The 25399-nt window shown below is 36.8% G+C and overlaps 2 protein-coding genes across 3 annotated transcripts; both read left to right on the top strand.

The window, feature by feature from the left end:
- The first annotated feature begins 7848 nt into the window (after window positions 1-7848).
- Window positions 7849-13904, top strand: LOC109242706. 2 transcript variants are annotated; one of them, XM_019409551.1, is made up of 2 exons: window positions 7849-8122; window positions 11744-13904. In XM_019409551.1, exon 2 carries the CDS (start codon window positions 11767-11769, stop codon window positions 13744-13746), a length of 1980 nt encoding a protein of 659 aa, XP_019265096.1. In that variant the 5' UTR covers window positions 7849-8122; window positions 11744-11766; the 3' UTR covers window positions 13747-13904. The 2 variants fall into 2 exon arrangements, with proteins under 2 accessions (XP_019265096.1, XP_019265097.1); XM_019409552.1 differs by lacking the exon at window positions 7849-8122 and adding an exon at window positions 8219-8476.
- Window positions 13905-15240: 1336 nt separating this feature from the next.
- Window positions 15241-18447, top strand: LOC109242704. Its single transcript, XM_019409549.1, has 4 exons — window positions 15241-15687; window positions 16363-16403; window positions 17805-17897; window positions 18175-18447. Exons 1-4 carry the CDS (start codon window positions 15384-15386, stop codon window positions 18253-18255), a joined length of 519 nt encoding a protein of 172 aa, XP_019265094.1. The 5' UTR covers window positions 15241-15383; the 3' UTR covers window positions 18256-18447.
- The last annotated feature ends 6952 nt before the right edge of the window (window positions 18448-25399 follow it).

Below are 25399 nucleotides of genomic sequence, written 5' to 3'. Positions count from 1 at the left end.
ACGCGCGCATGAGCGCTCAGTATCAGATGTGCCTTGATGGCTTGTGATTCCCCGATCGAGGGGCGAGATGTAATCTCTGTGAGTTTATGTTGGGCCAGTTTGGAGGACTTGAGGCCGGATCTTTTCCTATGGCTTGAGCAGCGAGGTGCTGATTGTGTGAGCAAGTATTTCGAACTTATATGTTCGGCATTGCCCCTATCAGTGGGAGTGACGGCTGGTTAGCTACGTGGTGAGTATGTTAGTGCTGCAAGGTGCATCTATGTGACTTGAAGGTGATGAGGAAGGCCTACTGGATGATAGAAGAACTATTAGGTGTTTGAATTCCATTGTGATTCGAGGTATAGCTCCGAGTTATGGGCGCGTGAAGAATCTTTTCATGTTTCCAGTTGAGAGTGAAGTAAAAAATTTTATGTTGCGGTATGAGTTCAGACTCAGGAAGACTAAGCGACTGCGTACAGTTTAGGACGGTGGAAGGTATACAGAAATGGTAGTTGGAGGCAAAGCAGTGGGGCATCTCCTGCGGAGTGTTCTAAAGTTGTGTGATCCTTATGTTATCTATTAGAAGATCTCATTTACAAGTGAAGAAAATGTGTTGGCATCTAAATTGGATCACCTAGAGAGTGGTCTTTAACTGTTGTGTGAGTGAATGCGAGAATTGCAGAAGAGTTAAAAAAAATCTAGATGATTTGTGTTTCTACAAGCTTAGGAAGGATTGAGTTAAATCTCACTATGGTATTAAGGCAGCAATGGAGTATGTGCGTTATGAGTTGTTGGGAGTGTTTTGATCTATGGCTTCGAGCCAAGTTGGGGAGTTTGCTATTGATTAACTAATTGTACGGTTATGTGCTATGTTGGTTCTGGTTTGAGGCATGCTGGCGAATCAGTTCTGGTTGCGGAAATTGAGCTGAGGATGGCACGAGTGAAGCAAAATTTTGACAAAGGTTATATGGTGCTTCGTAGATGTGTGAGAATCTCAGGATGTCTTAAGCTGTTGTTGGTAAAGAATGCTCGGTGCATGGAGTAGGAAGATGTTTGTTTGTATTGGGATGAGGTCATATCCTGCGGTGTCAGAGTGCTAATGAGGCACGGGTGGTTATGTTCGTTTGATCAGGTGAATTTCAGTTTGAATAAGAAGTAAATGACTCTCGAGAATGGTTTTAATGTGTTCAAGATTCTACATGTAACAATCAGGTGTCTTAAGGTTGTGTATGTGGTTAGAGACTGTGTTTTCATTAGAAAAGGGTCAAGACTTTTGGTATTTTTATGCTAATTATGGGATTCTATGTATCAGTATTAGGAAAGTAAAGGTAACGAATTTAGATTCGCAGGAAGTTCTTCAGACTAAAGTATTCTGGAATGTGGTGTTTCTGGGAATATTTGAGAGAATATTCAGTGGCTCATGGGTCTTAGACAGTGTGGTCTTATTCTTGGGTCTCGTGTGGTAAGCCTGGGTTGAGGCATTGTGGTGCTACAGCAAGAGGGAATATCAAGTTGATGATGGATCAGAAGGGAAATTAGATAGATGGAATAGCTTGATAGTAGACCGAATCGGTATGGTGAGGATATGGTTAATTCTTTATATGTGTTCGAGATAATGAGCTCTTACAGGTATTTTGCAGCAATGCTCATAGGCTTTGATGCTTGCTTAGCTTGGTCTAGTTAGAAGGATTCAGTCCTGGCAGTTTAATTTGTGCAAACGGAATTGGGAGAGTTCTTGTTGATTTCTACTGTGGCTGGAGAGGTGCTTTTTCTACGAATATGAGAGGTATGGGATGTGTAATGATTTTTCCTTCTAGATGGGATCAATGGAAGTTTTTGACTAGTTGAGTGCGTAGGTATTTGTGGCTCGGAAGGGATATGAAGTTCTCGTGTTATCCTGAGATGGTATGGCACATGCGATATGTTGCGTAGGATTGAGATTGGCATGTGTAAGGTCACAGTTCAGTTTTGAATGGAAGGTCATAAATTCTTAGGCAGCACAGGCAGTTTCAGATAATTAGAGAGATGAGCTTTAGATGATTTGAGAAATGATCTTCAGATGATTAAGGAAACGGTAATGCTAATTGAGGTAATTTTACGAGGGTATATGTTTCAGAAAGAGGCAATGTGATTAAGTTGATGATACTTCGGTAGTAGTGCAGCACTTCTTGTCAGATCGGCTGCTGATATTCGAGTTTGCTTGGCAGCACAGGAGAATCTTAGAGTATCTCTCGTGGAATGATTGAGTACTAGAGGTGAGTTATATATGCGAGTGGCGAAATTGGGATCAGATATGGTAATTCGTGTGTTTTATGGACTTGGAGATTGGAAGTTCTCATGTACAGGTTAGCTCGTGGTTGTGGATGACAAAATGTGGGTAAGTTAGTCAGATGTTAGTATGCGCTATGATTCAGTCATTGTGAGCCTTCGAAGGATTATTTATCTATTGTGGGTAACTAGAGTTGATGTGTAGTCCATTGGGAGACCTATATGGATATGTGTCCGGCATCGAGATGGCTTGTTGACTTCGAGTTATTGCTGGCGAGGGACATGTTGATTCGGTTGTTAATGAGCTATTAGCAATTAGGGGGATCTATGAGTTATCTTTCAGTGTTGTGAGACGTTACGATCTGTTGGTTATAGGCACCTATGGTGCGGTTCTATCGGAATTTCATAATGGAAATCGAGCGGGAAGAGTAATTGGGAGTTGCTCGGTGAATGGCGTATCAGATATGTTCTATCGGGTTGCGTGGTATCTGTTACTTGTTTCACCGTGGGTGTAATGATTTGTTTCGGTTCCCGACATCAAATTGTGCGTGGCTGTCAATTTTGAGCATAGTGACTTGAGGTGTTCCAGGTGTAGCAGTGATTGGCTAGGATCGCGCATTGTAGCGATGCTACGTGGAGATATGACCTTTCGGGGTAGATTCATGTGTTCTATTTCTGCGATGTGAGACAGGGTCTCAGCTTTGTGTTGTGATGGTACTGATGAGCTTGAGGTACAACTCTTTCGTTTGGGGTCATTTTCATGATTTGAGTATATTCAGACCGTTTCTTATTGGTGCGCGTATTATGCAAGTTGTGGCTTAGGCCTGTATTGAGGTGTCATATCACCAGAGTGGTGTGTTGGATTCGAGGTGATCGTTGGGGTCACTAATGAATACGAACGGATTTGATTTCAGCTAGTTGGAAGGATAATATCGAGGTTCGGCTCGGAATCTGCTGTGGTATTAGTCAATAGGGAAGTGGCTTCATGAATGGTTGATCTGAGAAATGGTTATGGTTTATTGCGTGTTTCATTTATCGTTGGCAGTATATGAAAGTGTTGGAATAAGACCTTGGTTGATAAGAGGTTTTCTACCGGTATTCGGGTGTTGTGGGCAACTGCTGTGAATAGAAGTTATCGTTTCGAGTGTTTGGGTTATGTAGTATATCATATGATTGCACCTGAGGTTGCAGGTATGGGTTATTATAGCTGGTTCGGGCTTATTCTGAGTATAGATGTGAGGTTCTGATCTTGTGTATGATTTCGGAAAGTGCAATGTTGTTCTATGGTTTATGGACTAGATGGATTGTGAAATTTCAGCTATGTTGTGTTATCGGACCTATGCGAGATAGGGTGACGTGGGATCACCCCCGGGTATATGCTTGGTAAGGTCATTCAGCTATTGGTTGGCTTCTAGGACAACTCTGGGTACGCTCGAGGACGAGCGTTTGTTTAAGTTGGGGAGGATGTGACGACCCGACCCGTCGTCCCGTGAGAACCGCTCCGTTTCCCCCATTTCCTGCTTCGTTATGCTTCATTATCAGTGTCTTGTGTGAACGAGTTGAATTGGGTTGATTTTTGGAAGGAAATGAGACACTTAGTCTCTTTAAGGAAGGCTTGTTTTGGAAAAGTCAACCGGATGTTGACCTATGAGTTAGAGGGCTCGAATGTGGATTCCGATGATTCGGTTAGCTTCGGGGATGATTTTTGACTTAGGAGTGTGATCGGAAGTTATTTTGGAGGTCCGGTGTAGAATTAGGCTTGAATTGGCGAAGTTAGTATTTTGGCGAATTCCAGTTGATAGGTGAGATTTTGATCCGAGGGTCGAAATGGAATTCCGAGAGTTGTTATAGCTTCGTTAGGTGATTTGGGATGTGCGTGCAAAATTTCAGGTTATTCGGGGGTGATTTAATTGGGTGTTTGATCAAATGCGTGTTTCGGAAGTTTTAGAAGAACTTAGGCTTGAATCCGATGTAAATTTGGTGTTTTGATGTTAGTTTTGGTGTTTTGAGAGTGCAACTAAGTTTGAATGATCATATGTGACGTGTTAGTATGTTCGTATGCGGTCCCGAGGAGCTCGGGTGAGTTTCGGATATGTTTGGGCTGCGTTGTGCTCGTTTTTCTTATGCTTCAACGTCGTTTCTTCAAGCATAAATGATATTATATTGAACAATGAGCTCCGATTACTGTTTTGAATGAAGCATTAGATCCGTATCGTAATTACGGACCCGTAGCAAAAAGAATCGTCGAATTTGGACATCGTATGAGGATTTTATGGCCATTTTACCAAGGTTGCCCAGATTTTCAGGTTAATGACGAAATTGCCCCTGACGGCGTATTAAAAACCTGCACTATTTACAAATCTTAAAACCTACATATCTCCTTCATTATAAGGTCAAATTGAGTGATTCAAAATCCTAAATTGATTAGAATTTCACAAGGAATCCATTGGGAGCAGTAAAACGCGTGAACAATATACCTATAATGAGCATGTCGAGTTTTCTTCCAATTTTTTAACGGGAAGAAGCTTCTGAGGCGATTTTTAAGAGAGAAAATCAGTGGGTATCACAGAGGTAAGTGATTTGATTATTAAAACTCGTTTATGGGTGATTATAGACCATAATCCCAGCCTTTAATTCATGAAAAACAGTAGAAAAATAGGATTTTGGGGCATGAGATTATGAGACCTTTGGGGGTCGATTTGAGGGGTCAAACGCACTCCAATTTTGGTGTTCTTTATATGTACGGAATCGGGAGAAGATGAAGAACACTTTTCTGTAAAAATTTCTGAGTTTCGAGAAGTGGGCCCGGGGCTCGGGTTTTATCAATTTCGGGATTATTGATGTTTTTCGATTATTTTTGATTGGGTATTGATCCTATATCATAATGTGACGTATTCGTTGTGGTTTTGGTCAGATTCGACGCGCAAGGAGGTCGATTTGAGAGGCGAGGGCATAGCGAGCTAGGATTTTGGCCGGCTTGAGGTGAGTAATAGATGTAAATGCTGTTCTGAGGGTTTGAAACCCTGTGTTTGCACATCGTAGTGCTATATTAAGGTGACTTGCACACCGGGTAGCGAGCGTGCGGTAGAGCACCGTTGGGGATTGTGACTTGGTCCGTCCCGGTAGATGAATACACTGCGTATTTGACTGAAATTCACTTATTATCATTTTAATTGAGCTAATTGCTATGTTTGGGCTTCGTGCCAATTGATTGAATCCTTCAGGGATTATTATTACCGGTTTCTTACCATTTTTACATATCATTGAACTCATTCCTAGTGTTTAATACTATTTGCAAACTCAGCCACCTTTTCTCAAACTAGAAACTTAATTAATATTTTTAAATGAAGTTTGGGCTGAATATTTCTATTTTATTGTGGCCGAGAGGCTTATGTGATTTTGGACTGAGTATGGGATCGGGCTGCACGCCGCAGCGGTATGATATTGATATTGATATGAGGCCGAGGGCCTAGTTGATGCCACGAGATGACTTATTATTGCGCTTGGGCCGTAAGGGGCCCCTCCCGGAGACGATAAATAAATGGAGCGGGCTGCACGCCGCAGCGGGTACTGGAGAGTACCGGTCTATGTGATGCATTGCATTTTGATTGTCATTTACTTATTTATCTGTTGTGGTATTTTCATAATTGTTTTCATTGGTGTACTGATTTTATACTATTGGGTTCAAGTTGCTGTATAGATAGAATTACTTTGTGCCTATTCATGATTTCTTATTCTCAGCCTTTATTTATGTTTATTACTCTCTGGGTTGGAAGTACTCACATTACTCCCTGCACCTTGTGTGCAGATCTAGGTGCACCGCTGAGGCTGAGTGAGGATTTCTCTGCCGAGCATCATATCTAGGGGCATCAAGGTAGCTGCATGACGTCCGCAGTCCTGATCTTCCCATCTAACCTATTTGCTTTATTTCCACATTTCTTTAGAGCACTATGTAGTAGGTTGACACCCGTGTATTAGAGGCTCAGACTTGTGACACCGGATTCTTCGGGCTGTGTAGTAGTATTTCTACTTGGGTTTTCCGCATGTTTTAACTATATTTCAGAGTTTCAGTATTATGACATAGTAATTATTTGTGTTAATTGAATCATGAACTGTATAAAAAGGGTTAAGGTTGTTGAATTGGTCGGGCTTGCCTAGCAGTGTGTTGGGCGCCATCGCGACCGGGATTGGGGTCGTGACAGGTGCTGACCAATGCCTTGTCAGAGCTTACGAATTGTTCATCAATTGCCTTCATATAAGCTTTGACCTTATCGCTATTAGGGATAGAACCCTATTGCTTTGGCATTTTGGCTTATGTGGGCTTTTATGGGCATTAAACTTAAGCGATTGGATCGCTCCAACTGCTCATAATTAGCCTTAGCAGCTAGCATACTTGATTCCGTGTGAATAGATGGTTCTTCCACACAGAATGCCAGATTCAAATCCGAGCACTCTAAAGTAAGAGGGAGAAATTCAAAAATAGCCAGATTTACTACTGGTCGTTGAAAAATAGCCAAGTTTCAAAAGTCATCGAAATTTAGCCACTTTAAATCTGAGCGAAAACATTGTTCAAAATCCGAAAAAATACGCCCGCAAATTTTACGGGAGTTCCAGCATAAGTATGCTTGAACTCCGGTAAATTTTACGGGAGTTCCAGGATAACTATGCTGGAACTCCCGCAAATTTTACGGGAGTTCCAGCAAGTATAATTGTCCAGTATAATATACTGGAGTTTGGAGCACTGGTGCTCCAGTCTCCCGCAAATTTTACAGGAGTTAGCAAAGTATACCGATCCAGCATAATATGCTGGAGTTCGTACACAAATGCACCAGAACTCCCGTATATTATACTGGACCGGTCCCTGTTGCAGCAAAATAGTGGCTATTTTTCATTGACTTGATAAACGCTGGCTATTTTTCATTGACCAATGTGAAAACTGGCTATACCATGATATTTTAACAAGTAAGAAGGATTTTCTTCTTCCATTCAGCATAATCACCGGAAAACATTAGAATTCGAGCATTCTTATTAAAAATGGCTATATGAAAAGTTGTAAAGACTGCAAAACAAGGACAAACATACATAAGCTAAGAAGTACAATCCATCAAACACGTAAAATACCGATTCTAAGTAAATTCTAGACCCTCATATCGGTAGAGGTTGCAACCCATACGTAGAATTTACTTTACTTTATTAGACTAATAAACCAAAAACATAAAAATTAATCTTATAATATGCCACTCATAACCTTGACCCTACAAAAGGAAGAAGGAAGAAAAAAAAATATCAATCTTTGCTGCTCTTTGTTTTTCTTCCTTTAGGATTTTCACTCACTAATTATGTGAGGGTTATAATGCTCAAACTGGTTATGTTAGTAATTAATAATTAATGAATTGTTATGTGATGCATAACAATGAACGAATTGTTATGATGTGATTAATAATGAAATGATTATTATACATGAATTATTTACTTTTAAAATGATATTTTATTTTTAAATAGTTTAATCATCGCATCAATTTTCTTTTCTAATGATGCTAGGATTATAGCTATCTAACACAAGGACAAATACTATCCATCTCTCTCCCCATCTTTCCCCCAAATTCCAAAATTTAGAAAAATCCAATTCCTAATCCAATTTCTATATTGTACAAGTGAAAGAAAAAAACCCTAATTTCGTTGATTCAGTTTTCATTTCAGCCTCGTATTACATATCTCTCTCTCTCCCCCCCTTCCCCTTTCTGACTGTCTATATCCAATTTTTCCAATCTCTCCCCGTCTCTCTCTCTCTCCCCGCGTTTTCTCATTCTTCTTCTTTCTCACCGCCCACATACCGTTTTCCTCGATCGATCCGTCCCTTTCTCTTTCGTTACAGGTTCGTTCATCTTTCCCTTTTCCATTTCCCATTCCCCCCCCCCTCCCCCACCCCGCGCCCTTTTTGTCTTCTTGTGATCGGTCTTTATTAGAGCTTCTGATTGTTATATTCTTCTGAATTGTTTCGTTTTTTTGCATGCCCATTTGGTGAATTATACGAATTTGTTTGTCTTTTAAACTCTTTTGTAATCTTTTGAATTTTGTGTTCTAGGGTTTGGGATTTGTTGTTGTAGTTGAGGAGTTGCTAGATTTGTGGAATGGAGAATGGAATTCGTGTTTTGATGCTATGGGAGTGAGGATGCTTGCATTTGTGTGTTTTGTATTGGGTGATGTTTGAGTTTATACGTATATAGAGGTATATGATTGTTTCTTTAGCTAAAGAAATGCATTGGGGTAGGGGTGGGAGGGGGGTTTGTCTATGTGCGCATTATAGATTGATTGATGAGAATTATTGTGTCAAATTGGAAATTTGATCGGTACCTTTACTGGTGGGGGAGGTATCAGTCACCCGGTGATATGGTCGAGGTGTACGCAAGCTGGCCCAGACACCATCCTTATTAAAAAGGAAGGGAAATTTGATATGAGAAACGGATTGAGCATTCTGGCAGTCATTTGAAGAAGACCAATTTTCACCTCTCTTTTGTGCTGTGTCATTCTATCTGATAGTAACATTATAAGGGAATGTTGGTTTCCATAGTTTAGAGTGCTATCTTGTTTTTGGTCAATTGAGTGCTTTTTTGTTTTAGCTCGAATAGATGCAAACCATGCTAGGGATTCTAAATTTGCAACACGTACTATAAGTTGCAAGCAGTTTACATTTTAATAATACATTTGAAAGATAAATCAAGGTGACAGGTGATTTATTCTTAGCCGTGGTGCATAGGGAAGTATATTTGCTGCTATAAAAATAGAAAAAGAAATGTTTAAGGAACTTACTGGAGTAAATGCAAGATAACAGACAGCCACTTTGGGGATGTGGAGAATATTCATTTCCTCTTAAGATCTGATTCTATGGTTGTAACACTGTTTGGTGTTTTTGATTATAATGTTGAAGTCAGTATGTATATTACTTCAGTGTGCTTTTCATTTCTTCAAAGCTCGTATGCATATGGCAGTGGAAAAGAAAGGAATCACGGATAATTGCTAATTACTTAGAAAAGGACAAAAAAGAAAAGGATAATTGCTACTATTGATTTTGACTAGAGGTAAAGCCAATCCTGTGCACATCTTAAGAGGCTTCTGCCAATGAAATATGTTTTCAGTTTGACTTGATATAAAGTCATAACATGACATTTTTAATAGCTCAATCTGGATTGTTATACACACACACATATGGAGAGAAAGAGAGAATTTTTTGACCTATGGGACATTGAGGAATTTGTAAATGGCTGTAAGAACCTGAGTGTGAGGATTTACGACATGCTATGTTTTCTAATTATAGAAGTGGCAAGGGCTTGCTTTGGTTTGATTTTGGTGTACCTGTTATTGCAAAGGATATTCTGGAAAAAATAAAAGTGAAACATTATCAATCCCTCGTATGTGCTTGTTTAATGAAGTGTTAAATAATGACATGGACTTTACTGATAAAATAAGTAAGGACTTTGACCATGCATGAGATTCACATTGGTCGTCCCTCAGGTGTATCCTTTCAGTTTTCTGTTTGTATTTGTAAAAATGATTATTATTTAAATTCTCAAAACCAATAAAAATAAAAAAATAATTGTAATTTAATCAATCACTCCGCAGTTCTTAGTTTTGAGAGGAAAATCCACATTCCTGAAACTTCCTCTGTACAGCGCATTTAAGTGTCTTTTCTGTTGTTAAGCTATGCTTCTAAATCGAGCGAGAATAGTATAAATCAGTGTCTGCATATGACATATTTTAAGGTTGAATTTGTAACAACACGAGGATGGTGATTGAGTATTAAATATGTGAGCTCTTAATACTAGTATACCATTCTAGAGCACTTTATCTAGTTTTTGGTCCATGTACGACATTGTTGGGGCTCATGTTATAAGTTGTGACTGTTCTTGTCAACTGGGGGTGCTAGTTAAGGGATTTGGACAAGCCAATATTAGCATATAATAAGGCTATTCCTTTGAGTAAGTTTGGTAGCTCCCTTTTCTGAGAGACCAAAGTGGGGATTACAATTTGCCACTAGAAGATGGTGAAGATGTTCGGCTCTTATAATTTCAACGATCTTGTCTCCTCATAATAGGTCTGATTTATGTTCAATTGTCCTTATAAAAAAATTATGTTATTTTGCTTTGCTTGCATAGCGGTATACTGGAAAAGAAAGAAAAAGAAAAGCCTTATCGCCACTACAGTCAAGCGATTCTTGTTAGATTCGTGATCTAATGAACTTTTTATATATTAAAATCCCATTTTGTGACTAACCTAGTGAGTCACTAGTGCTAGTAAAAGGAAAATAAAGGTGGGCCTAAGGTGAAGGCACACGTCTTGCTGCTCATTTTTGCTAATTTTAAGTACAAATGAGCCATTAAAGACAGTGGAACAGCTTAGTTACATACATCTCTCTCTCTCTCCCCCTGGTTTTTTTTTTTGGGGGGGGGGGGGTGGATAGATATATTTGGAAGTAACATTTAACATACAACTGCTGACGGGCACAAAACAAAGGGTGACAGAGACAAACCCATATAGTTTCTTGATAAAGTAGAAACAAAACCGAAGGTAACCCGTGCTTGTAAGTTGGGTTACCTGGATGGATGTTCATCTACCAATTACCTATATTGGGCCTTGGTTTTCTTGTTGGCTTAGCTCTTTCACGTGTTATGTTTATTTGCTTAATTTTGCACTCTGATTGTGGTGAGGCTATAATCTCCTTTCTTGTTTTATGACCATGCTGCCACTAGCACCACATTCAGTAGAATTCCTTTTGTCAGATAATTATTTTCTCTTCAAGTTTAAATAATTGATGAAAACATACTGTAATAACATATGTTCGGGTTTTCTCATGTGCTAGTAGGTCATTTTTCCTTTCCTCATGTGATTTTGGACAGTGTTTTAGCCTATATCATTTGAATTATCTATTATTTGAAACTTTAAACTTGTTTTTCTGATTGCTATGAATTAAATATGGCCTGTTGAAATGCCAGTGTGGACATTTGGCACATGGTTGCCTAGCTAAAACTGAGGGTTTTTTTCTAGGCAAAGAACTTAAAATTATTTGGCGACTGGGTGTTGTCCATTCTCATTTGTAGTCATATCGTCTTCTTTTCTATAGTTGATATTGAGATGCAATACGAACCTAGGAAATCAAAGAACTTCTGTTTATAATCCAATTTTAATTGTCTTTGATGTTACAAAGATTGGGATGGGTGCAGGCCTCTACTTATCATCTGCCCTTCATTGAGACTGTTGTATTATCCTTTCCTTTGAGCTCTGCACTTCAGAAAGATACTTTTCTCTTCGAACTTGTAAAGAAAAAAGAGAAACTCGATGCATTTTTTTTTGGCTGAAATGCGGTTCAAAAAGTTAAATAGCTTGGTTCTTTGCTCCTACCGATAAAATAATGAGTATCTAATATATATTTAAAAATTTACCTTGTCTGCTTAAAGTTGCATTAGTCATTTGCTGACCTGACAGCTCCCAACTGTTATAGGTTTTGGAATTAGAAGTGCAGTAATGTCTCCGGCAGCTAGGTCCAAGTCAAAGGATAAAAAGATGAGCAAGGAACCACCCAAAGTTGCTTCAAAGCCTTCAAGTGCAAATGCAGGTGGTGGGGTTCCCACTAGTGGATACAATCCTCTTCTTGGGACATTCCATACACTTGACACAGCTCCTGTGACTTCGAATGCTGCTCTTCATGTCAATGGTCGTTTCAGAAACATTGATGAGACAGATGACCCTAGTGGGCACTCTCTCGGAGCTGGTGGAGAGTATGATGCTGTTTCCAATAATGATAGCTGGTCTGGTGAGTCGGAGGATCATAAAGAGAGAACTTCTAATCTTCCTCCCCGACAAGAGACATTACCTGGTGCTGATAATGACAAGCGGGAAAAAATCCGTCAGAAAAATGAGAGGAAGCATCAACGTCAGAAGGAGAAGCGAGCACAAGAGTTGCATGAAAAGTGTAGTGGCTATCTCATGTCAAGAAAGCTGGAAGCACTTGCTCAGCAGCTTGTGGCTATGGGGTTCTCCTTGGAACGGTCAACTATGGCTCTTATTCTGAATGAAGGCAGAGTAGAAGAGTCAGTAGCATGGTTATTTGAAGGAGGTGAAGAAGCAAACAAAGACAAGGAACACAATCTTGATACTGGGGCTAATTTGAAAATTGACATATCAGAAGAGCTTGCTCGCATCGCGCACATGGAAATTAGATATAAGTGCTCCAAGCAGGAGGTTGAAAGAGCAGTAGTTGCCTGCGAGGGTGATCTTGAAAAGGCTGAAGAGACTTTGAGATCACAAAAGCAGGAGCCCGCCTCTGTTCCGTCCAAGCCAGAAGAAACTGGTGACCCTCCTGCCGTGGGCAATGGCAAGCTACCAATTACCACCGGCCAGATTCTAACAAGAGTACCTGTAAAACCTTCATTATCTAGTACAATACCAGCAAAGAGAGATGAGAAAGACTTCAATTATACTAAAGTTGCTGCCGCAGCAGGGCCTCCTTTGGATCCTGGGAGCAAAAACATACCATTGCTGAAAAGGGTTCCGCCAAAATTGGACTGGGCCAAGTCACCACAAGTGTCGGTACCTGTTGAGAAAAGGTGGCCAAATGGAGGATCAAATCCTTCTGTTTCCTATTCTTTGGCATCTTCTTTGCAGGCATCACCTCCACCGCCCAAGACAGAAGCTCGTTATGTGGCTGTTGGAAATGAATTGAAGAATCTACAGATAGGAACTGTGAGAGAACCAGTTATAGTCATGCAACGACCCCAGTCTATCAATGCCAGGCACCCTCCCACCTCAAATGTAAGCTCATCTCCTCCAGGAACAGCAGTGTCGTGGTATCCTAGTAATATTGCTGAAACAATGACACCCAATGGTATGATTCCACATATTCCGTGCACAAGAAGCCTGAGCACGAATGGTGTCAGCACTAACCAATTGTACAACCAACTTCATTATCAACAGCACCCGCATCCAGAACAATTTGTTTCCAGCAATGGCACACTCGAATCACCAGGATCTAGCCGGGGAAATTGTTTGTGGAGTAACACAGGTGCATCCCAGACACAATCAATTGCTGCAGCTTCCTCACTTGGACTCTTCTCCGGGTTGGGCACCAATGGTACTTCTGGGCCAACGTCTCCTGTTGACTGGAACACCGGCGGTGGCTCAATGCTGCAGCTAGATTATGCCAACATAGACTGGAGTTTAGATCGCGGCTCATCGTCGTTGAGAACAGGTGGTATGTGGCCAACAACGAACTCATTTATGCAAAACAATGCTCGTAAATATGATTCATTTACCCCTGGAGTTGCTGTAAAGTCTACCATAAGACCTGATATGCGCAATGGGATTGGTATACCGATTCCCGGGTTGCACGATGAAGCAAGTAAAGCAGAAACGTCGGCTGGTGGTTCTCGGGAGTGGACTTCTCCTTTTGAAGAGAAAGACCTTTTTAGCTTACCAAGACAGTTTGTTTCTTCTCCCTCGCTGTAGGGTGGTGGGGGAGGGACTTGACTGAATAAAAAAGAAAGAGATGAAAAAAAGAGAACAGTAAATGTGTTTTGGATTTGGTGTTGGCTCTTATGATGCATTTGCCCTCTTGATATTGTGAGCAATTATAGTGAAAAAGAATACAGTCGTTTGGTTTTATATCCGTTTTCTTTTTCCTTTTTTTCCCTTCTTCGCAGCCCCCTTCCAAATCAAATACGTTCCCGCTAAGTATAAATAAAAATCTAAATCTAAATTAAAAATGACAACAATATAAATTGGAAATTCAACTTTATAGCTGTTTGATTTGGTTTATATAGGAATAATAACATACCATTATAGTGGGTTTGTGTTTCTTATATTAATTAGAAAAAACCTACTCTTAACTGATCCACGTGCAGAAAAACTCGTCCTCAATCGCTGAAAAAGGTAAAATTACATAAATTACTATGCTTAATTAAATTGATTAGTAATAATTGGAGATTGCCAGAACTTCCCCGATTGAAAACTGACTAATCAAACATATGGGTTAAGTTTTTGTAAATGACTCATAATATGAATTATTACTTGATTTTAATCTTTTCGTGATTTATGTCTAGAGTAACTCAATTTTTTTAGAAAGCAGCTCGCCTATGGTGCTTGTGACATTCCTAACTTGTAAATTAGTTCGAAGGACAAATTCCATGAGGAAATCGCACCATATCTTTCCCACTGAAATAAAAGAAAAATAACCTTCCAAATAAAGGGAAAACAAAAGGAAGGGAGAAAAGCAGCAACAACAACAACGGCCCAGTGAAATCCCATTAGTGAGGTCTGGGAAGAGTAGTGTGTACGCAGACCTTACCTCCACCCGAGGAGACTGTTTTCGATAGACCCTCGGCTCAAGAAGACGAAAAAAGGCAATATATCAGTATCATCAATAAAAATCATAGAAAAAAAAAACATAAACAAACATAGCAGCATCTCAAGAACTAGAAAATAGATGAAAAACAAAACAATAACCAATAGATAACGCCCGGCACTACGAGAAACAAAAGAGTGGTGTGAACTCAACATAAATTACTAGCAGTGTAAGGCTAAATCCTAACAAACTAGCCTTACTCTGGAGCGCCGTAGAAATATGCACAATTACCCCCTAGCTTAATGCTCGACCTCCACAACTTTCTATCTAGGGCTATGTACTCGGTAATCTGAAGTCACGCCATGTCCTACCTGATGACCTCTCCCCAATACTACTTAGGCCGCCCTCTACCTCTACTCCCACCCACCAAAGCCAGCCGCTCACACCTCCTTACCTAAGCATCTAAGCTTCTCCTCTGAACGTGCCTGAACCATCTGAGCCTTGCTTCCCGCAACTTGTTATCCATGGGGCCACAACCACCTTCTCCCAAATAAAAAGGAAGGGAGAAAAGATTTTGATTATATTTTTAAAAAAATGTAATTTGAAGTTGACTTTTAAATTGTATTTATCCCATTTATAACACAAAGTTTTCCAAATCCACATCAGCTTCTTTTTTGCCTCTAGTTCTCGTCCAACCAACCAACCAAAAAAACCAGAAAGAACTGGCTGAGAGATCAGTAGAGCTGAGATACAACAAGAAGAACAAAAAAGGGCAACTCCCTCTATTGTGTAACTCATAACAATGGCCTTTTCTTCATCATCCTCTTCTCTATTACTTCATTTCAAGCTTCCCCTTCCTCATACTCAAAACCCATTTCGTAGATTTTCTTCAAATTCTTGTTATGTACCCACTAAGATTTTACCCAAATGCTGTTCTCAAAGCTTTAAGTCACGGACTTTGTTCAAGTGTTACTCCCAAAGACAGTCAAGTGAACAAAAAACTGAAGAAATATTGGAAGGAGAAGTAGTGGGTATAAGGGAAGAAGTGTATGACTTTGAAAGACTGTTTTCTAACCTCAATCAAGCCACTTTGAAGAGAGAAGCAGGTATTTGTAATTTGCTGTTTTCTTGATTGATCTTTCATTGTTTCATCATGCTTGACTTTAATGTTCTAGTCAATGCCATTTTCTTAAGCTAATTCTCAAAACTTTTACCAAAGGTAAAACTATACTCAAAGTATCACTAAAGGATTGTAACAGAAAAAATCACTCAACTTTGTCTAAGTACCATGGAAATAATATCCTATCCACTATCACCATGTCGCTTTTGTTTCCTCCTATTGAATTTCTGTGTAGGCAAAGTTGAACCAGTTTTTGGTTATTTAGGTGAAGTTGAGCGGCCTTTTCGTTATATTTTTTTAGTGACTTTGGTGAAATAAAGTGAAATATGAGTAAATGAAATTAACCCCACTATTATTGCATTGCTGAGCTGGTTGTAACACTGCAGTGTCTAAAGGGATTAGAGAAATAAGGAATTAGGAGGAAGATCTTGGTGGGAGAGATATTGAAGTAACAATCCTTATAGTTCAACATTCAGCACTTACGTTGAAATAAACTTTTTTGGTCTAGTTGGATTAGCGTTGGGACTAACATCAAATTCGAGAATTGTGTACTTTGTGGCCGGAATGTAAAGCAAGTGTTACAAGTTCACTTAGAAATTTTGTTATGTGGAGATCTTGATGTTTTATGTGTTTGTTTAACTGTCTTCCTCAATTGTTTCAGGAAGCCTCAGCAGCGCCATTTTTCTCGTTGCTGGCACCACTGTACGTTTACCCTCTCTTTCTCAATGCATGATTTGTGCATGTGTATATTATTTGTTTATTTATCACACACCAGCATCTGATGATAATATACTATGTTTGTGCTATCCGCATTCTCTTTGTTACTATAGAATCGTGTAATTGCTGCTTCATTGTCACGTCAAGTTCTAGGTGTAGTAGTTGCAGTGTGAAACTTTTGTGATACTTCTGACTTGATATTGGTGGATATGGAACTAGTTTCAGGCACTATTCTTACACAAAGGAGTGAAATGTATATAGGAAAGGGTTGCTCGGTTCACTTTTATCAGCGATGACCGAGAAATAAAGCTCTTTCTGCTTCTCTTGAGACTAAATTAACACTTAAAAATAGTCTTTCGATTGGATCCTCAAAACACTATGAAAATGGACGGATTTGTTCTGCTCAAAGTTATTATTTCGTTGATGTAATCCCTGGTTTTAGAGGATTATATTTTAGTAATATCTTTGCTTCCCCAGTTTTTAGAGATGAAGTAATTCTTCTTCATTATTAGAATCTATCGTAATGTCAGGAATGTCTCTGATTGACTACCTATAAATTAGAAGTCATCACAGTTATCGTTTTCGACTTTCTATAGCACATCCAAGAAAATAAACGAAGACAGGAGGATGTTATTCGTATTAGCTACAAGATGCTTCCCGACCCTGCAACACATAGATTTGGAGTTATTGCCTCCTCTCTTCTGTTGTTTTAGATTCCAGAAGCTTACTTGTGCTTGTCTTTCATTCTGAAATTTTATGTGGTTGTTAAGGTCAAAACTGGTACTTCTGTACAGTCAACTTTCTGCTGCTTTTTACAGATCCCCAAAAAAAAAAATCTTTCTGCTGCTTTTGAAAGAACTGATCTTCTTCTCTCTGTCCCAAAATTGTTTCTTTATTAGAATAGCACCTCTTTCATGCTATTCAATAGATCTCCAAATTTTACCTTACTGAATAGCATCCTATCCAATGTTATGCTACAGAAACTAAAGTTAATTGAACTTTACTAGTATAACTTTTGAGCCATGTATATGCAAGCATGAGAAAGTTAAAAAAGCAACCTGTATGGACACTCATTTCTTAATATCTGTCCCTGATTAAGGTGTAGAATCTGGTTGGCTTAAGGGAGTATGAGAAAGTAATTTGAAATGCATGAAAGGGAGGTTGACGATTTCAAACATGATTATTTTATGAGTTTTTCCTGTCTCTTTATATTTTTATTTTTTGATGGTAGTAACTAGTAGCTTGCTTTCATGAATATCAACAATTCACGAGCATATTGTGATTGAAGATTCTTTCTCGCTTGGCATCATGTCACCTATGTTCTTACTCTTATTTAACATGACTGAAAGGAATAGCAGTAAACTAACATCTTTGTGTCGTAAATAGGTAGGTGCAGGTATTCTTGCTATTCCTGCAGTCACACAAGAATCTGGATTTCTAGCGTCTGCAGTAGTTTGCATTATTTGCTGGATTTTTATGGTAAATGATTCAGCATTCCTTCAACTTGTCCATTTTCATTTTCTTTTCTGGTTTCTCAAGAATTTGTGGAAAACAAGTGCAAGTGTAAAATTTGATATTAATTCACTGGGTGCCCCTATGGATTCTTCTGCGTAATAATCTCCACATTAATAGAATGTTATTGCTTATATTTCTGACCGCCGTATATAATTCCTCTTATCCCTCCTCCGTGCCACTCCTAAACCAGTCTTCAATTTTCTGGCATTAATAACATTCTTGGAAATCCAAAATGGTGCAGGTAGTGACTGGACTACTTATTGCGGAAGTAAATGTGAAGACAATGTGTGAGCTTGGTTCAGGCGGTGTTTCATTGGTATGATAATTATTGATCTGAGCATAGATTTTCTTTCTTCCTTCTTCAAGAAATTATATTAAATTACTCAGACCTGTCAAGAACAGAGAAAGCATGAGAGAAATTGAAGAATGACTATCTCCATTACTTGATTCAAATACATCAGATACATTGGTATTTATACACAAGAGAAAATATCCTACACTAAGGGGTCGTTTGGTTGCCGGTTAGAGTTATGCAGATATTAGTTATACATGTATTAGTTATGCAGGGATTAGTTATGCAGGGATAAGTAATGCAGGGATTAGTTATGCAGGTATTAGTTATGCAGAGATTATTTTTTTGAATGTTTGGTTTGTTGTATTAGAAATTGATATACATTATATAAATTTTAAAGTAAAATGCTTGTTTACAACTATACCCCTGGCCTTCTTTTGCATTGTTTTTTCTCTCTTTCCATTTATGTAGGAAACAATTTAGTTAGGAACTTTGGGTGTTACTTTCACTTCTTCGTCATACTACTGAACTATGTGAAGTTTAGACATATTTGATTTTCACTTCTTAGTTTTGGTATTTCCATTTTCTAGTGGCTTCTCCAGTTTGCTTTTGCTAGTTTGTTCTTTAAAAATGAGAGAAGACAAGGTATATAGTTGGCAAGTGAAAGCAAGTGAAACCTGTTGACGGGTTGGCAGAGAAATAAGGAAGCCTTATGTGTAAAGTGATATGGGTAAATTTGTCATTTCAGTATTTTATCCATGTATTACTAATACATGTATTAGTTATTCCATCTTCTACCCCGCATAAAATAATACACAGATTGACTCATAACTGATACATGTATTATTTATGCATAATTGAAAAATGTCAACCAAACATGGTATTAGTTATGCAGAATTTTATACAAAATAACTATTGCCTACCAAACATGGTATAAGTTATGTTACCCTTTATACATGAATAACCTTTCTTCTAACCAGCTACCAAATGACCTCTACATGTATATAAGGAGTATTTTATCCAATCATCACGCCTTTTGAAATTCTTCCGTCCAAAGGGCTATAATAGCCTGTTTGGCAGTGTTTTTTTTGTTAGAAGTATTTTTGTTTAAAATTAAGGTGTTTGACCAAACTTTTAAAAGTAAATAAATAATATTTTTGAGTAGAAACAATTGGTTTTTAAAAAGTAAAAAAAAAGTAATTTCTCCGTCTAATACTGTTTAAAAACCACATTTGAAAAAAATTATATTTAAAATACTTTTTAAAAGTTTGACCTAATACTAGTTATTGCTCAAAAGTTCTTTTCAAATTGATTTTAACCAAATACAAATTGCTTTTGACCAAACTTCTTTTTTAAAAATAGTTTCATAATTAGCTAATTGTAGAAACGACAAAAAACACTACGGTCAGACCTCTATAACAGTATTCCTATATAACAATACTTCACTATAAAAGCCAAGCTTTTTCCGGAATCAATTTTCATATTATATTATAATATATGTTTTCTATAACATCACTTCTCTAAAATATCCAAAAAATATTCAGTACAAACAAAGCTACTAGAGAAGTTGAAATTTTAACTACGGAAAAGGGTACAAAATGCCCCTATACTATTGGAAAAGGTTTAAAAATACTCTTCATCTGCCTATTGGGCTAAAAGTATCCCTCCATCCACCTTTTTGGTTCACTTATGCCCTTTGACCGTTAGGTCAATACTAAATTAAAAATAATTATTATTCTTTTTGTAAAGCTTAAAAAAAATATTTTCTGTTTCTTAAACTAATGCACCAATAGTTCACTAATTTAGTAAAGTGTTCTTTTTTTTTTTTAGTTTTTACAACAACAAAAAAAAAATGGTTTTTACAAAAAAATATTTTTTTTCAGTTTTTTTAAAGCATTTTTTTTGTAAAAACTGAAAAAAATTACTTTCAACAAAATATTTCGTTTTTGAAAAATATTTTTTTCTCATTTTTTTCAGTTTGTTAAAACACTTCATTTTGTTTTGTTTTTCATTTTTTTAAAAGAAAAAATATTTTCGTTTTTTTAAAAAAACAGAAAAGAAAATTCTAATACAAAATATTTCTTCAGTTTTTAAAAAACGAAAATATTTTATTAGAAACATTTTTTTTCTGTTTTTACAATTTTTTTTTCAGTTTTTAGAAAAAAAATGCTTTAAAAAAACTGAAAAAAGGAAAAAAAATATTTTTTTGTAAAAAATGAATTTTTTTTTTGTAAAAACTGAAAAAAAAAAAAGAAGAAGACTTTACTAAATTAGTGGACTACTGGTGTATTAGTTTAAAAAAACGAAAAATATTTTTAAGTTTTACAAGAGAATAATAATTATTTTTAACTCAGCATTGACCTAACAGTCAAAGGGCATAAGTGAACCAAAAAGGTGGATGGAGGGCTATTTTTAGCCTAATAGGTGGATGAGGGTATTTTTAAACCTTTTCCGATTAGGAGCATTTTGAACCCTTTTTCGTTTTAACTATATAACCAAACAAACAAATAAAAAAATGTAAACACATGGTCCAAAAGATGCTTCTGAAAGCAACTGACACATTGAAAGGTCCTCCAAAGCATTGGGGCTGTGGCCGTATGCAATAATTACGAAAAACATAAAGGACTCTGTTTTCTTTCAATTCCAAGGTCATTTATAGTCCAGCGAAGTTGAAATGAAGTTAAGAAATAGGGATCTTTACCTTTCTATACTACGTATGAAACTTTATTACCCTTAATGTTTAAGGTTTGAGTTAATTACATTTCAGCATACCAAATTATTATTTATATACCATAATTAATTTAGAGGTATAATTAATTGACAGTTTTTTACTCCTTAATTAATTATGGTATATAAATAATAATTTGGTATGCTGAAATGTAATTAACTCAAANTCTCCTTAATTCCCAAGATCTGACCAACACTGTTTTCCCCCTCCCATTTCTTTCTCTTCTCCATTCCTTCTTCTTCTCAAAAAATACAGAGATGAGACCTATAATCAGATTTTTAGCCAAAGAGATTCAATATGAAACCCATTGTAAATCCCATACAATAATAACGCCAAATACTGGCGGTGGCTGTGGCCAACACCAATTTGGTACATATACAACCCTGAAGATTTCATTAAGTAGTAGTCATGGGCCTTTGACAAGGATGAAGATGGAATAAGAAAGGTTGGTTTATTTGTAGTTTTTTTTTTGTGAAATTTTGTAGATGAAGAGAAAATTTTGTAGTCAACATATTTTTTCAACATAGATTATAGTTTAATTGTAGTATAAATGTAATAATTTTATAGATACCTTTAAAAACAATACAACTTTATACAATACTTAAACTGATTTGTAGTTTATTTGTAGAAATTTTGTAGATAAAGAGAAAATTTTGTAGTCAACATTTTTTTTCAACATAGATTGTAGTGTAATTGTAGTATAAATGTAGTAATTTTGTAGATACCCTTCAAAACAATACTGCTTTATACATACGTATACGTAAACTGATTTGTAGTTGTAGAAAATTTGTAGATTAGTAGAAAATTTTGTAGTCAACATTTTTTTCCAACATAGATTGCAGTTTAATTGTAGTATAAATGTAGTAATTTGTAGATACCATTAAAACAATATTGCTTTATACATACTTAAACTGATTTGTAGTTTATTTGTAGATTTTTTGTAGAAAATTTGTTGACTGGAGCTAGAGGAATGGAAAATTTGATTCTCCTTTTCTTCTTCATGGGAGACTCCCCGAAATCAGATTCCAATGTATCTTCAGGCGCAACAAATTGCTGGTGAATCTCGGTAATGGATGATGTTGAAGACATGAGTTGACTTACTGGGCGTGGATTAAAAGTTGCAGGGCGAGGACGTGAAAAATGAGGAAAGAGAAGCCTGTAGAAAAAGGAGGAAACAAATCTGATGTGAATAGGAAAAAATATTTAGTCCCAAATTTTTAGGTGCCTAATTTGGAAGGAATAAGCTATTCAAATATTTATCCCAGATTTGTAGGCGCCTAATTTGGAAGGAATCAGCTCTTAATATTGGGTATTTAATGAATGGTATAAATTTTGTAGGAAAAATATAAACATGGCAGGTAATAATGGAATTATGCACATTTTTAGTAATAAAGTTTCATATATGGTATAGATAGGAAAAAATCCCAAAGAAATATACTGCATTGGGTCCAAAATAAAAGTTGTTCAAGGTTTTGATTAAAGAGAAACTTTCCGAAAACACGAGTATCTTTTAGTGGTTATTAGCTAGTTGTAGCTATCATTTATTATATTACTTTTTATAGTTATGTTTTCAGATTTTTTAGAGTGTATTCGATGTATTTAAGCTATTGTATTCATGAATACAGTAGCATTTCTAGGCGTGAAACAAGGGATTACAGCTAGACAGATTTTTGTATTCGAGTATATTCGACTGTATTCGTGGCTTGAAACATGAGATTACAGCTGGACAGATTATTGTATTCGACTGTATTCACGGCGTGAAACAGGGGATTACACTGTTTTTAAACGGAAAGTGAATCAATTAACATAATAGACTACTAATATAACTCAACAAACTCAATTATAACACACAAATTTTGTATTTTCAGTTATAAAAAAGATTCTAAACCGAAAAACATCCCAAAAACATAGTAATCTTCAGAGAAATTATATAATATATCTGAATACATAAATTATATTAATTAAAAAAAATATATGAATACATTCATGGAATACAACGAGACAATGAATATAATGAAATACATGGAATACAACGGGATACATTGAAATATAATGAAAAAATGACAATGAATACAATGAAATAGATGGAAATACAGCGAGATACATTGAAATATATTAACAGAAAATTCAAGTTGCTCAGCCCCAAACTCCGTCGTCTTCGTTCCTCTTTTTTTGCAGCTGCTGTTCGTTCCCTTTTCTTGGGGTGGCGACTGGAGGTTGTTAATGGAGTGGGCTGCTATCGGCTTTCTTTTTGGAATTCATGGATGATGATCCTTTCTTAGGAAGGTGGGCGGATGATCAGGTTTGTGAGAGGTGGAGTGCTGGGCGTTCTTGGAGAAGGGGAATGGGAAGGACGGCTGCTGCTCTATCAAGAAAGAGGAGATCTATCCTCCATTGAAGAGAATGAGGACGAGATAGGGCTGCTGGTGGGTGAGAGATTGGGGGTGGGCAGCTTTTCTAGGGGTCCTCGGCTGAAGCTTTTGGTTAGGGATAGGAGAAATTTGAGCGGAGAGAGAAAAATAATACAAAGTTTATTTTATGGCTTAAGGGTAGAAGGTAACCATAAATAGATATTTGGCTATAAAAAATCAAAAGTTAACTATGGAATATAATTTTTTAACAGGATATTTATTTAAAATAAAAAAGGTATCAACCTTTATAGGTAACTAATCCTTGATTAAATTATGCTTCTTCCTTTCTCAAACTTTATAAATCCTCAAACTTTCAAATTATTTATTAGAGTAATAAGTGTAGAATTTTTTTTCTATTTTGGTGGTCCTAAAGTAACATTTATTTTGGATCAAATTGATTCGGCTAAAACGACACTTACTTGGACCTGAATCCAGCCACTAACTTTTTTAGGCACATTTTCAATTACTGTAACAAACTCCTGTCTTTCCCATGCTGGTCATAATGGCCAGCAACAGCAGATCCACATTTTAAAAAAACCAGTAGGCGTGGAATATCAATCCACCCCTACTTGGGGCGGAGATAGAATACGGCCTACGAGTTTGGCCACCCAGTAACTTTTGTTTAAATTATGTATTTATTTTAAGAAATTCATCGAATACGTACAATTTATTAATTTAATTCGCAGTAACTTAATTAGATTTCTGAACCCATAAACTTCAAATCTTGATTCTGCCTCTACCTCTACTCTTTTAAGAGTAATTTGGTTCACGGATAAAATTATGTTGGTATTATATAATGCGAGGATCATAATACAGAAACATATTACAAGGGAGAGCCTAATGCCTATTTTGTCTATAGACTCCTTACAGACCAAAGGCAAATCTAAAATTTGAAGTTTATGAGTTCCTACAGTGAGATCACAGTTAAGTATTTATAAATATTTAGTAAAAAATTTCGCACAATATATAGGGTATTGACAAAAGTTATTGGGTTCACGAGAACCTATAGGCTTAAGGCTAGATCTACCATATTAAAGATTCTCTTTAGAATCCATGAAGAACTAATTTTTTCATTCAATTGGTTCATAACTAACTCTCAAAACATAGGATAATGCTCATAAGTGTGGGATAAATTATAAATTTTACTCTAATCAAGCACTAACATCCTTGTCCAAGTTTAAAATATTTAAGCAATCATTTTGTTAGGCTTCTCAAGGTAAATTACAAAATGAGAAATTTTCAAAAATTACTATTTTTGTAATGGTTGTTAACTTCCTATAAAACTACATTATACATAATTACTTCTTATACCTACTATTCAGTTGTTACGGTATTATATTCGTTGTATTCGCGCCGTTGTATTCATGGATCCAACAGCAAAAAGCACCTAAAAATTAGGGCAGTCCAGCTGCACGTGCATGTATTCACATGTATTCGCGCCCTGTATTCATGAATACAACAGCAAAAAGCGCCTAAAAACAGAGCAATCCAGCTGTACGCGTATGTATTCACTTGTATTCGCGTTGCTCTATTTATGAATACATCAGTAAAAAGCGCCTAAAATCATGGCAGTCCAGTTGTACGCGCATGCATTCAAATGTATTCGCGCCATGTATTCATGAATACAGGAGCAAAAAGCACCTAAAATCAGGACAGTCCAGCTGTATGCGCATGTATTCACTTGTATTCGCGTTGCTATATTCATGAATACAATAGTAAAAAGCGTTTAAAATCAGGGCAGTCCAGCTGTACGAGCATGTATTCATGACATGTATTCGCGCCATGTATTCATGAATACAGTAACGGCAATCACCTTAAATAAGTATGTCTATCTGTCTAAGAGAGAAGAAAACCATAAATAGGGTATATCATGCCTCAATGGTAGTATATACAATAAATACTTATTTTTCTATAAAATATAAAGGTAGCTATAGAAAATAATATTTTAAATTAATTTTAGTTTATAATAAATAGGGTATACCTTTGCTATAGGAGGTAAAATTTCCTTATAAAATCTCTTGACACAACTTTGACA

Source organism: Nicotiana attenuata, unplaced genomic scaffold, assembly GCF_001879085.1.
Source record: "Nicotiana attenuata strain UT unplaced genomic scaffold, NIATTr2, whole genome shotgun sequence".
In the NCBI taxonomy this organism is placed as follows: Eukaryota; Viridiplantae; Streptophyta; class Magnoliopsida; order Solanales; family Solanaceae; genus Nicotiana; species Nicotiana attenuata.
Note: the sequence above shows the minus strand (reverse complement) of the source record. Positions and strands in the feature narration are given on the sequence as shown.

Coding starts and splice junctions, on each gene's coding strand:
- LOC109242704 (XM_019409549.1), top strand. CDS start 15,384: ATGGCCTTTTCTTCATCATCCTCTTCTCTATTACTTCATTTCAAGCTT. Junction 15,688..16,362: donor CACTTTGAAGAGAGAAGCAG/GTATTTGTAATT, acceptor CAATTGTTTCAG/GAAGCCTCAGCAGCGCCATT. Junction 16,404..17,804: donor TTCTCGTTGCTGGCACCACT/GTACGTTTACCC, acceptor TGTCGTAAATAG/GTAGGTGCAGGTATTCTTGC.
- LOC109242706 (XM_019409551.1), top strand. CDS start 11,767: ATGTCTCCGGCAGCTAGGTCCAAGTCAAAGGATAAAAAGATGAGCAAG.